This window comes from Ictalurus punctatus, chromosome 6 (genome assembly GCF_001660625.3).
Source record: "Ictalurus punctatus breed USDA103 chromosome 6, Coco_2.0, whole genome shotgun sequence".
Taxonomy (NCBI): Eukaryota; Metazoa; Chordata; class Actinopteri; order Siluriformes; family Ictaluridae; genus Ictalurus; species Ictalurus punctatus.
Genome location: NC_030421.2, coordinates 22,510,281 through 22,524,256, shown reverse-complemented (window position 1 = coordinate 22,524,256; position 13,976 = coordinate 22,510,281). Strand labels below are relative to the sequence as shown.

The 13,976-nt window shown below is 38.1% G+C and overlaps 1 protein-coding gene across 4 annotated transcripts in view; it reads right to left on the bottom strand.

Moving 5' to 3' along the window:
* Nucleotides 1-13,976, bottom strand: part of LOC108266954 (diacylglycerol kinase beta) — a 106,731-nt gene that overhangs the window by 41,504 nt on the left and 51,251 nt on the right. For all 4 annotated transcript variants that reach the window (XM_053681023.1, XM_047156027.2, XM_053681025.1 and 1 more), the window contains 13 exons: nt 12,867-12,916; nt 12,454-12,528; nt 12,067-12,186; nt 11,792-11,909; nt 11,369-11,457; nt 9,669-9,785; nt 9,014-9,112; nt 8,800-8,907; nt 8,611-8,684; nt 7,442-7,516; nt 3,399-3,484; nt 2,091-2,180; nt 498-658 (listed from right to left, as the gene is read on the bottom strand). In XM_053681023.1, the coding sequence (XP_053536998.1) occupies nt 498-658; nt 2,091-2,180; nt 3,399-3,484; nt 7,442-7,516; nt 8,611-8,684; nt 8,800-8,907; nt 9,014-9,112; nt 9,669-9,785; nt 11,369-11,457; nt 11,792-11,909; nt 12,067-12,186; nt 12,454-12,528; nt 12,867-12,916 (1,262 nt within the window). The remainder of the gene's footprint in view (nt 1-497; nt 659-2,090; nt 2,181-3,398; nt 3,485-7,441; nt 7,517-8,610; nt 8,685-8,799; nt 8,908-9,013; nt 9,113-9,668; nt 9,786-11,368; nt 11,458-11,791; nt 11,910-12,066; nt 12,187-12,453; nt 12,529-12,866; nt 12,917-13,976) is intronic.

The window sequence follows — 13,976 nt, the reverse complement described above, 5'->3', positions numbered from 1 at the left end:
GAAGAATTCTCATGGCTGGATCGGGAAAAGGTTGCAATGGACTTTAACATTAAACATAGCAAGCACATCACATACAACACTGTTGCCAAAATTATTAACAAATTCAAAAAGACTGGAAGTGTTGCGAACCAACCGAGAAGTGACGAACTGACAAAGGCACAACCGATGTGGTGCTGGCAAACATAGTCCGCTATGAATAGAGACTTTTAAGACACTCTGTATGTATGAATACTTTCTTAGCCTGATCCATTTATGTTGTATTGATGCAAATTGCTCTTGTGGCAAAGTTGTGACATCTGCACAAACAGTCTATTTTATCTAGAACTTTTTGAGCAGCAGGTCTGTATTAGCAAAGTAAGATTTTAATCCATCCATCTTCCCTAACGCTTATCCTTACTGGGTCGCGGGAAACCTGGAGCCTATCCCAGAGAGTATCGGCACAAGGTGGGGGTAGGATTTTAATAAGAATGAAAAGTGCACGGCATAAAAGTGCTCACCACTCCAATGGAAAAGTAGTTATTGACTATGCTGTATGGCACAGGGTCTCCCTTTTCTTCCTTGTTGTCAGGGGAAATGTCAATGTTCCAGCGGTCCAGCACTACCTCACTACTGTGTTCAATGTCCCTGAGGAACTTGAGAAGATTGCCTCCCTCATAGCCTGGAAGACAGAATACAGCCATATAACACAACAAGTAGGTTAGAGGTAAACAGACAAGCCTGTTAACATGCACACTTAGTAGCACATGCACATTTATACTGCAGTCCTTGAATGAAATCTATAATGAAACATGAAGGAGGTGATTTCCCTTTTTAAACATCACCATCATTTGCAAGTTATTTTGATCAAATTAATTAAAGGAATTAGAATGAACAACAACATCTAGACTCCACAATATGTTGTTTGTGTCAGCGTTTTTGGGTATGTGTCAAAAGAGATATGCAGAAATGACTACAGCAGGTTAACACGTTTGACTTATTGCACCATCAAGAGACCTAAGTAGATGTAAAAATAAAATAAATATTGGGAAGTAAAAATAAAAATGCTCAAACTGACAACTGAATCAAGTTGAGGCCATTCTGTCAGCACTATATAGATGATGTGATTGACATTCTCTGCCCAGAGACAGACTCCCCAGTGTGGCTGTCTTATATTACTGTATTAGTTGTATGGACTGGGTAGTGCACAGACACAGGGTGTTACTTTACCAAGGTGGAGACGTTATGTTTTAACAAGGGCCAACACACTGTGACTGAAACAGGAATATTGACACGGTCTTGGCAACCCTGTTTGTCTGGGCTCACATGTGATGACACCTGCAGCCCATTCCTCCCTGAACAGAACACAGTCCTATGCACACTTGCACTCACACAGACCAGAACTCATATAGAGGTCTTGTAAAATTCATTATTAACATTAACATTAATGATTGTGTATACTTAGGTTAGGTTGTTCTCAATTTCAAGAGGTTTATTTTTTAACTTTTGAATAAACATTTCAGTTTTCACTCCACTACATGGCACCAGATTGTGTTATGTTGTAGTTATACAATATATTAAAATGCCACTCTTGCCAAGATAAAAATATATTGACAGCAGTTCTCCAGTGGACAAAAACTCATTCACATCGAAAAAAGAGACATGATGTAATAGGGTAACTATTCCACAACCGCCTAACAGCTGAAAAGTTATTTATTTATTTATTTATTTATTTATTTATTTAACTTTAATCCACTTTAGCCTAAATGCCCACAGTATTCAACATTTTGCTCCAATATATATGAATGGTCTTCATAAGAACACCATGGTTTCAATTGATGTGTAAAGTGATGCGAGTTTGTTATGCTTGTTTGTTATACCATTTTATGCCAGTGAGTGTTTTCTCACATTATCAGCCAATTACTTGGGGGATTAGATCAAAAACATGAAGTAAAATATTCTTTTAAAAAGATTAATTGATTTTGTGATGGAAATAATAACTAAATATAACTCAAGTACAATTACTCGAGTACAAATTTTAGCCTTAACAGTAACCTGAATAGTTATCCAGTAGGAAATACCTCCCAGTGCATAAACATATATAAAGGTCTCACCTCCACCCCAGCGGAGGCAGCGTGCCAGGTCATTCCCAGTACCCAGTGGTAGGATGGCGACAGGAGGGTGGCAGGCAAAATTAGCCTTATCTGGAGAACAGCACAGAAAACACTGCAAAAAATCCAAAAGTACTTGAATGCATTCTTAATGCTTACAGTGTACACTGAAACCCCCCCCCCCCCCCCCCCCCCAACATATAGATAGATAGATAGATAGATAGACAGCAAATGCCCACAAAAGCATGAAGTGCATAATACAAGTCTACTAGCCAAAAGAAAGTGCACGTGTCTCTTATTTATATTTATTTATAGTAGGACTGTATATGCAATATTTCTTCACTTGCTGATCATCCTAGTATGGCTCTCTGTCCTGTAGTTTGCACAAGGCCTGTTGAGATATTGCATTTGTTGATACTCCGTAGATTTATTGCCTAACCACAAAGATTAACCATCGTCTGCCATCAGAAGCTATTTTCTAATGCATGTTAAGCTCATGTGGGTGAGGAGCTAGAAGAAACTCCAGAAAGCTGATCGAGGATCAGGTTGATTTAATTAAAAGTCAGTTTTTGCCATTAAAGGAGCAATGAAGGTGCTCTTAAATCAGCACTCAGGCTACTTCAACAAAGTTGGCTTTCCCCTGCTCTTCCACTAATGGACACTCACTGGCTCCCATGAGAATAACAGCTCAAAACCACCGATCCAGGATCAGATGAAACTGATTCAAATCAGCACTTAATGGCACTGTCTATCACCCCCCATGCTGGCTCCTCTGTAATGCTTACCCATTAACATCACCATGGTTGTCAGTGGGGGGAAAGGCAAGCCATTATCTCTTCACTGCTATCCACCACTCAGTCATATGAAAGAAGTCACAGATGAGTGTACACAATTCCTAGGTAATTTATGAATTTATAATCCTTTCAGAGGCCCATTAAATGTTACTATGATTATATGTGCAAGTTCTTCACTGAGTTGTTTCTTTTTTTTTTTTTTTTCTCCCAATTTAGCCCACTGAGCTTTAATATTTAAATCATTGGCCATAGTTAAGACATCTATGGCAGAACACGTGAGACAATGTTTAAAATAGTTCAGTTCACCCTTGATTTCAGCTCCAGTTAATATAAAGTCAAATATGCCATTTGAGTTAGGGCTCTAGACTACTGATCGGAACGCTGAGAGTTCAAATCCTACCAAGCTGTCACTGTTGGGCCCTTGAGTAGGGTTTTAACCGCCAAATGCTTGTCTCAATTGTTAGATGCCTTGGATAAAAGCATCTTCCAAATGAAAAAACTTCAACGCTACACTTACCAATGCAATCCAAGATCCAGCCCACTGTTCCATCTCCTCCACAGGCCAATACTCGGAAATCAGGCACATCACGGAAAAAGTTTAATCTGGAAGGCAATGGAAAAAAGTCAGAAGATCAGGCAGATGTCCTTAATTTTTTTCATGGGGGCTTTTAAAAATAAAATATATAATATATACTGTATAATATAATAATAGGTAATTGAGCTACAACACTCTTTATTGATCTATATCAGCAACCAATTCTATCAATCTTACAGAACATATACAATATGATACAAGCATTATTCTATGAGACACTGACAATTTGTGTGGACTTTCAGCATATATTATAAAAAAGAAAAAAAGAAGAAAAAAAAGATACTTTGTTCTAAGTTTTAAATGGAAGCTTTTAACTGCCCCCAAATACCTACATGGCACCGTACACGCCCTGGTTTACATTACACCAACCCTCCCACCCTTAATGAATAATACAATGTGCACAGGGCATGAAAAGACTGAAATGAATGTTTAAAAAGTTCCCAATACATTGCAACTCTACATCCCGACATCTTTGCACACCCATGATGAAGCTGGAGACATTGAGTCAATATGGAGAAGTATAACTATGAGGAAATGAGAGTGTAATCACTGTAAATGTGGCTCCACATTAAAGGCAAGACAAATGCTGTGTTTATTACATTGTGGTAATACCCATCGAGTGACTGTTTTGTTTGAAAGGCACAGAATTTAGTTGCTGAGGTGTAGGAAGAGAACAAACCAGAAATCTGTATACACAATGCATTACAATTCACCTTATTCTGCATAAACTCAACCTCCACCCTTTGTATCCCGGTACAAGAGACACATGATCTCAGGAAACAGGAAAGTCTTAGTAACTCAGTCTTGGAGTAAAAATGCCTACAGGTATGACATAACATGCAAAGCTATCTCTTCCTAATTTCAATTTCCTACTTAATGCTGAAGTATGGGTCTCATGCTAAAATCACAAGAGAGCACGACTGCTAAGAATGGCAAAATCCTTTTCCAAAAGGCATTACAGTGTGTAATTATAACTATAGAAACAGCATTATTTACAAAAAAAGATGATTGCTCTTTATAATAAAACTATTATTACACATTTCTGCTATATTTATATTTTTAATCTATGGTTTTAGTTCTCCTGTGCGCTCCCACATTAGTGCCTGAGCAGCTCTCAGTATCTCCCTCGCATTCCTTTCTCTGAATGGCTTTTTCAAACTGAGCACAGCTCTGGTCGTGTGTGGGGTGTGTGTGTGCGGGGTGGTGGTGGTGGTGCTGAGGAAGGGGGGGTTAGCATGTCGGAGAGAATGGGTTGGCTGCTCTTCTGTGTTGCAACTTCACCTTTTGTTCTTGTTTTTTTTTTTCCTGAGTGAAATGCCCTGTTGAACAACTCACTCAGAGGTACAGAATGTTCTGAAGCGTAACATGCATGTGTCTCTGTGTGAGTGTGTGCGTGCGTGCTTGTCTGTGTGCACGTGCAGGGGTTCGTACTTCTATGAAGTGTGTTAATGGTTAACGTGTCACACATGCAAAACTATGAGTAACTTAGGACCACATGATGACATACAGTTATTCAGTGCAACACACATCTTGATAATTACATCTGTATACCAGATGCTTTGAATTAGTCATTAGAAAGTTGTTATGGATTAAATTATATTGCTACTGATGGTTCAGATTTCTCCATCACTTGTCTGTCAGATAAATGTTTGTCTCAATCCCTGACTCAATGATTCATATTCCATAGAAAACAGTGATTAACCTTCTTCAGGAAGGATGACTCATCAATACATTTTTATTATATAGGGACGAATTCATGAATTTAAAACTGTGCAATGTTTTGCATTCCCTCCCAACATCACATGGGTTTCCTCCAGGTTTAACAGTTTCCTCCCACCTCCCAAAAACATGGCTGTAGTTGGATTGGCTCCTCTAAATTGCCCCTTGACAGATGAGCATGTGCATGTGTGTGCATGGTGCCCTGCAATGGACTGGTGGCTCATCCAAGGTGAATTCCCACCTTGTTCCCAGTGTTTCTGGGATAGGCTCCGAATCCAACGCAACCGTGACCAGAGTGAAGCGTTTAGTGAAGGTGAATGAATGAATAAAGATTCAAGATGTGGCACATACCCAAGTCATTTATCACTGCATCAATTTTCTCTGAAGGAAGCAAAACCATCAAACATTTTCTATCTTTCAATAAAATAAAAAACTGAGTTGAACTATACCTACACTTTAATCTGCACCTCAAAGACACAATATTTACAGTGCATAACATATTCAGAACATAATTCTCCCATTTTTGGAAATGAAATTTCCAGTAGAGTTTGAGGCTAGTCCTTAGCTTCACCAGACTTTTCTTTTTCCCAGGAACACACTCTCACTGTTGAATACTGCAATGTTGGTACACACTATATGCACAAAATCAATTTCCAGAGGATTTTAATGAATGTTTAATAAATCCACTGGAATAGACAATTTTTTGTTGCCATTTTTGTAGTTCTGGTCTCAGTGCTAGTTGTCACATATGATGCACTTTAACACCCCCTTTTTGATGATGATGTCTTCTTTAAAACATAAGAAATTAAAATACTGTTGAAGGGTCTTACAAGAGTACACAGAGCTCCACATTGGTTAGGTTTGTGGATTACCTGGCAGTTACTTAATTGTGCAGGGTCCAGAGGTTAATTTACTTGGGACAGGTGGGTGTTTTTATGAGTTAGTCCTGAGAGAAGCTAGAGTGATGGTCTTGCAGTTTTTATGGAAATTAAAAGAAAGAAACACCTCATCCTGCTTTAAGTGTACAGTCAAACTTTTTCCTACCCAGTACCTACACCCAGGGGTGCTTGAAAAGATAATTGCACAATAGGGGACTTTACCACTGGCTCTGTGAGTCACAGTAAATGTGTCTGCTTAAGATGCTCTGCTGGTCCTATGCTTTCTGAACTGCCCTATGGCCAAGTTGATTTTAGATGATTTTAGATCTATAGACATGCAGGGATGTGACAAGGGTGTACTTGTTATAATTTTTTTAAAAACTGCGTGAATGTTTTGAAGAAGGCATTCAACAGCCAAGAAATAATGACTTCAAAAGCATGGGTGGATCAAAACTTGGTGGTGATATGTGCTTTCTGTGGCCTGAGGAAATACTGTACATTTTCAGTACAGTTCTATCTCAAATCATTTGTCCAAGGTAGAAACTGCAGTGAACATATATATTGGGTTTTTACTGTAACCACCAGGTGCTTGGGAGGAAAAAAATATGCTGCTTTTCTGCTCTTCCAAGTGCCTGGTAGTTACCATAAACCCTGGTATACTGTATATGAACACTCCAGTTTCTACTGCAACTGGCTTGACTGTTTGAACCAATGAATGTCATGAACATGTATGAGCTGAATGCTGCAGAAGAGCCAACACATTTTTAGTTATCGTTACCATTAAAAGTCTGTTTAACACTTTGTTGTAGGCCTACTTAATCTTTTTTTTCTGATCTTTCAATTGAAAAAGTACCATTTTGACTATCTTTTTGGCTGAAAATTTTTATGGCATGCATAATAAATACCAATAGCCGATGTTAGTTTGTCTAATGTCTATGTAAGTCAAACATAATTTGATAGAGTTTATTTCACATTAACGACCTCAAAACGTTCTCCATTTGCCTTGATGGAAAGTGAGTGCACCATGTCTTTCCAGAAAAAAAATTGAGCTGAGATGCAGCTTACTAATTAGTTAGCATTGGAAAATTCAAAACATCTACACAACCGTCTGCCATTCCAAATTCATGTCAGTTGGTTCATCTGTTGTTTTTATTGGTGGAAAAAGAAAGCTTTTCTTTCTGTGTATTTTGAGTCTTTACTCCTTGTAGCCTACTCTGATGTTAGAAGGCAGAGTTACCACACAAAAAAAGGCTGACAAGTGTGTAATTCATTCAGTCTACGATAATCCACAAGAAAAGATCTCACAAAAAAAAATTCTCCCACTAATCCTCCAAACTATCATGTTCAGTGTTCTTTCTGGTGACTTACCCTACCATGGGCCCTCCACGATCTAGACTGTAAACCTGTCTGGGGTTAAGCAGGTACTGGAACTTCCGCAATACCCTTATGGAGAAAAACAGACAACTGTGAGTTATAGTGAATGATAAAAAGCTATGGAGAGATTTATTTAAAAAAAAAACATGAAGACCAACTGATGCACTTCATACATTCTCGCTCTCTTTCTCACACCCTCACACACACACACACACACACACACACACACACAGTTAAGCAGCTTTCAGTATCTGTGACAAGCAGGTACTACTTGAAATTATAAATGAAATCTCTGCACTGCCCTTCACTGTTGTTTTGTTTTTTAATCTCTTACTGCTTCTTTCTGTCTCAGTAGAAGAAACAAGGGGGGGCACAGAGAGAGAGAAACAGAGAGTCTGAAAGTCTGAAGCGCATCATACAAAAAGCTTTTAGTCTAGAGCATTGCTCATTACGTTAGGAGAAGCGATACTCTGAGCACTTATAACCATTAAAAACACCATTCTTTCAATTGGAAAGAATACAGAGGCAGAGTTAAGAGTCTAAACCTCCCGAGCTAGCTTTCAAAGCGGTGAACACCATGAAGGCAATGGAAAAGTACAATAGGTACCCAATCTGATTCAGTGATGACCATTTCATCGACTTATTTGCATCAAGGGAACAGTTCAAATAGTGTTCTTTTTCGGATCTGGGGCAGTTAACACGTCTTTGTGTGAGCTTGAGTCTAATAATAGGGAATAATCGGGCCATTATTGGTATTTATAAGTACGTTGCTATGGTGACGCTCCTGCTGGATCCCAAATTGGTCCCTCGGCAAATTGAGGATGTGTGGTGGGCGGTGAGAGCTGTAACAACACCTACATTCATCCTTCTTGAACAGCAGTGCTGCCTCCTGTTTGCTTTGATGATATTTAGGACAGAGTGACCAGCAGGAATAGCAGAATAGACATGGTGGACATGCTAGCTATGCACATTAGGATTACAGAAAGCAGAAATTCTGACCACTGACAAATCGGTTTGAAGTTCTGAAATCACTTAAACAACATAATATCATAAAACTGTATGACACAGTGACATATAGAATGCTCTGGTGTAAAATGATGGTCAGGTAAATATAACATTTCCATGGTTGTGAAATAGTGAGTAAAAAAAACAATGCCTCGCACCTTTCTCCCTGCCGACCACCACTCTTTGGATTAACCAGCACCAGTAAGGGATGTGTTCCCGGAAGAGGGGTGATCTGAAAATGGATAAAAGGAAAAACAGAGACAGCACATCCACATTAAAATACAAAGACTCAGTTAAAGTATCTGAACTTGTTTAGACAACAACCAGCCTGCATTATGATAGCTGACCTGTAGTGCTTGACCATCGCCAGTGAACTTAAAGCACTGGTTGGAGTCATCAGGACTGGTGTTGGGGGAGGACTCACCCTCTCCTCTTTTTACTACAGAGTGACGGTCCTGAGACCAAGAGAAAAGGCAGAGTGTTTCAATTATGCAATAACATCCAACATGTGTTAGAGCTTGTTAAACAGATACAGAGCATGAATTAAAAGACTGGACTGACCAGTACAACAGGGCAGATGTAAGATGGCAAGAGGGTGTGGTCTTTCAATGCTCCACCATCACAATCTGGCTTCACATGAGATGCACACTTATTATGGAGCTGCAGATAAAAATAGAAATCTGCAGTAAAGAACCAGAGACTCACCAATAGCCTGAGCTAATAAAGTCTGCTCCTCTTTCCCTTGACTCATACAGGAACACAATGTTAGTAAAAATAATTAAATTTGATGTTCCACTGAGCACTGTGTCTGAGAGAGGTTTTTCAAAAATGTAACATGTAGTTGATTGATTTACACTGGGCATGCTAAAGTTCAGCAGGATAGTATAAAGCAAAGGAAATACTGCCACCATTAGGAAGAAAGCACACATTACAATATCTTAAACTAAAATAATCTCTATATTATTGAAACCAAAAAGAAATAAATTTTTATTATTCTTTAAAATTGTTCATTTGTTCATAGTTCATCAAAACTACCTCCTAATGTACAGTAAAATATATCTAAATACAGTGCAGTACAGTGAAGAACTGTTCAAACACTGAAACACTGACATTATTTTCAATTAAGCCTGTAATAAGCAAACTGACTGCTTAAAGTCGAAGCAGAAATTTGATGTCAACCTTTTAACGGCCACCAGACAGTGATATGTATACTTACAGTAATTTGACACCAAACACAATGAAGACCAGTAAGGCCCTGGTAGTACTTGATACTGCGGTGACATCGATCACACTTGGTTGGAGAATTGCCCTCCATCCATACATGCTGCATAGCCTGCAGAGAGGAAAGAGGGAATGTTACAAACTGTGCGAAAACATAAAAACATAACCCAACTAAACAAAAATAAAAAAAAATGAATTTTCTCTTTTTTTTGGTCAAAATGTCATTGTAGGTAATGGGCCACATTTCATTTTTATCCAATGTTAAGTGGGCCAGACCAAAAAAATCAGGTTAGTAACCAATAAAACATCATCAACTCCTTTTAAATGTGTTCGTATTTCTGCATTTATCTGGTTCCATTCTCAATCCACAAATGGATATATCACGTACAAAATAGATTAACAGGCTGTAATTCAGTACCAAAAACCAGATTTTCCAAATTATGGTTTTATCTTACAGTGTCTTGGATATGCATTCCCCCCTTCCATCCTGTCCGTTCAAAAAGGCCACTTTTCTGGCACATGTTGTGCCATCTGACTCATTCATTTCTGACCACAAAACAGCAACTGAGTGTAATAACAATGTGGAGTCCAATTTAGCCCATATGTACTCATAAAAGACGGATACAGCAGATTTAGATAATCAAAAATAAGGAAAAATAAGGACCAGACTCATATTCTGTAAACTGAGGATACTTCGGTTTCTCGGCTCTCTGCTGTTGACTGCCTTTGTTATGTAGACTAGTCCCACCTCTCAGATTTTATACTCAGTAACCCATGGTTTGGTTATTTCAATTACAAAAATGATTTATGTCTTCACGTCCAACAAAATAAAAAGGATCCCTTCTTTCCTTAACAAGACAAAGAACACAAAGAAGAGTATCAGATGTAACAGTATTATAATTCTATACTGAAATTGCTAAACAAAGAAACAGACAAAATCACTGACCATAAAATATCATTCCACTTTCTACATGGGTGTATTTTGTTTATTAAAATATTCAACAACTCTACCAATTGTATGATGCAATAATAGCAGCTTCTATACCAAATTAACATTGATGTGCTATAAGATTATGATCTCACAGTACACATATCTTTTGCCTATAGTGAACATCGTTTCTGTAGTTGTTTACAACACAAACAGGCTAAGCCCAGGTGTCAATTCCAGAAGCTTTGAATCAGTAAAACAAATTAGAGGTTAACTGCACAAGCTTTGCTACATGTTTTATACCATTTCCTATCTCTTTGTTTACACAGCTACTTGTACGCAAACACAAAATGTTCTTATAACGTCCCTGACACATTCACTTATGAGAGCTTAGATTCAGATAAGTAAAAATAATGGAAAGTGGACAAATTAGTGAGTTGCATACTTTATAGGAATGCTCTCTGGAATATGATTGATATGAAATGTTTGATAAGAGACACTGATTTTAAAACAGTTGACATACTTTCTACCTTTCTAAACTTAAGAGGTAGATAAAATCTTAGAGAAACAAACATTTAAACACACCATTTCATACCTTTCTAAAACAACAGCTAGGGTAATAAACACTGTCATGCTAATAAGTTTTAGATAAAAAATGATCTACTTTATAGTATTGTATAGTATATGTAATATATAGTGGGTAGGTATGTACAGTATGTGTGTGTAACAAACCTGTGCCAGATGTATTTTGTGTCTGGTTTACTCACATTGGTGTGTCTGCGGGACTTGGCATAGGTGCTGATGCAAGCAGCAATGTCTTTGGACACACAGCGCTCATGGACTGTGTACTTGCATACTGCCAAAGAAAAGTGGATTGAGGAAGTTAATCATTAAGCTTGGGGGAAGGTTGGAGTGTCATGTCTTCAAATAATTCAAATTATGCTTATATGCAATTATATTTATAGCTGTCAGACAAATTAAATGGAAAGACAAAGCTCTTTTATGATGTATACCTTGAAGCAAGTCCATAAATTGATACAAAAAAAAAAGATGACAAAAATCCCAACCCCAAAATGCTCCATGACTCCTTTTTATCATTTATATTCCTTTTGGAGGATGACACTTACTGGTTTTCCTTTATAGCTCCATCACATCATCACAATATTTCAGCATACAGATCAGGTGCTTACGTGAGCAGCAAAGGCCTTGTTTACGCACTCCTAACAGCATAGTGTGACAGTAGTTACAGTATGCTGGCTTGTTGAAGTGCTTCAGTCTCCATACATGCTGCCCATCTTCTTGTACATTCTGAGAATAGATGAGGAGAAGGAGAAGGGAAAGAATCACTCTCAACAACTACACATGCCCTAATTTTTCAGTCCAGTACTCAGCCTTCAGTACAGCTGGCTTTATGACTTTAGTATCAGAGAGACACATTTATGCACACACATGAGCTCTGACTCACCGTCTCCATGCCCAGCAGTACCAGCAAGGGGATAGTGGTCATTCCCCCTCTGATCCACTCTTCTAGTGTGACTGTTCCATCATGGTCGTAGTCAATCTCCTCCATCATCTCCTTCAAGATCTGCAACAGAAGCACATACGTGGAAAAACTTCGATTTTTTCTTCTGGTTGTTTTAAAAAAAAATCTATTTTTGAGTTTATGTCTATGTCTGTGTATTGGATTGGACAATCATTTCATTTGGAACTTTTTGGAATTTTTGTTATTTGTGGATAAATTGCAAAAATAGATATATATTTTCTAATTTCATTTACAAAAAACAATGGATGATACAAACTTTTTCAGTAGACTATAAGCACATGTGAACTTCAAATACAAGGGTGAACTTACTGGCTTCAGCTCTGTTGAGTCCCATTCCAGGTATTCTGCTACATGGACCATCTGATTGATGATACGGTCCAGTTCCTGAGTGGATATTTATGCTAGAGTTAGATTGAGTTTAATATTTAATGATAATAAATGCACAATGCAGACTGAAACCACTCAATCTCAGAATGACCCTGGTTTCCTGTCAGCCTTCCCTTAAAATATCTGATGAAACCAGACATATCATTATCTGAATTTCCCTCTCTAAGTTGCTGCTGTCTAATGCTAAAAGAAGGAGGTAAAAAATGGACTGCATGATGATGATGCATACAGTAATCCATGAATGCAATAGTAAGACTATAATGTAGCTGTTCAATAGAACCAAAAAGACTGCAGGTTATATATGACCTGGAACTGAAGAACCGTAGCTGACTTACTGAGCTGTCCAGCAGGCCATTGCCATCCGTGTCATACAACCGGAACATGACTGCAGAGCAAGAATAATAAGAGAAAGAAGAGATAAGAGAGCCCATCCTGTAAATTTTAGGGACTTCATTAACACACAGGCCAACATTGGAAAAGACAGGTGCTCCCTGAGCCCAACACAACGGCACTGTTACATGTGGGTTTTATAATGGTGTTTTAAATATGTAAACTCTGGGTAGACAGAACTCTAAGAATCAGCTGAGCTCAGCTGATCTTACATACAAAGAAGCATATATGAATATTAGCTTTCCGCCTCTGCTCACTGATAGAGGCCCAGCATACAGAGTTTATAGTACAAATTTAGAGTCTGATAAATATAGTCACCGGATACATATAATTGTGATCCTAAGCCATATAATCTGAACACAATGCAAGAGTTCATAACGACTGAAAGGGAAAAACTGGAAATGAAAAGCAATTTGCTCATAGTTTATTAAGCATGTTTGAAAATGACACCAAATCTTTGTTTTCTAAAAAATATTCAACTTGGTATGAAAACCTGGTGTCTTTCCAACCAAAAAGCAGACTTTGCATCTTTACAGAAACACACACTTTCCACTATGAAATTGGTCTTAAATTATGTTTGGCTTCCACAGCAAAATGGATTCATGCAAGTAAAAATATCTTTACTTCACCTTTTGTTCAGGAGTGTGATTCAAAAAGCTGCATATGAAAAGATGTCTTTTATGATGGGCAAATATAAAAACGCAGAAAATATTTGTCTTCTCAGTGGCTTATAGGATACGTTATGAAAAGCAACGTATATAATAAAGAAGCCAGTTATTCAATTGCTTGAATTCGTATGTTTGCTGGTGCTTTCTATGATAAGCTGCAATAACATATAGGCTCTAAAATTCACTCTACTTGAATGGTTCTTCTTCAATGAATAATGGCGTGAGGATTGAGCGCAGGGAGCTAATGTGTGTATTACTAAATGAAAAACACACTTATATGCCCTTAGATGGATTGGCACCCCGTCCAGGGTGTACCCAGCCTTGTGACCCATGCTCCCTGGGATAGGCTCCAGGTTCCCCGTGACCCAGTAGGATGAGCAGAATAGA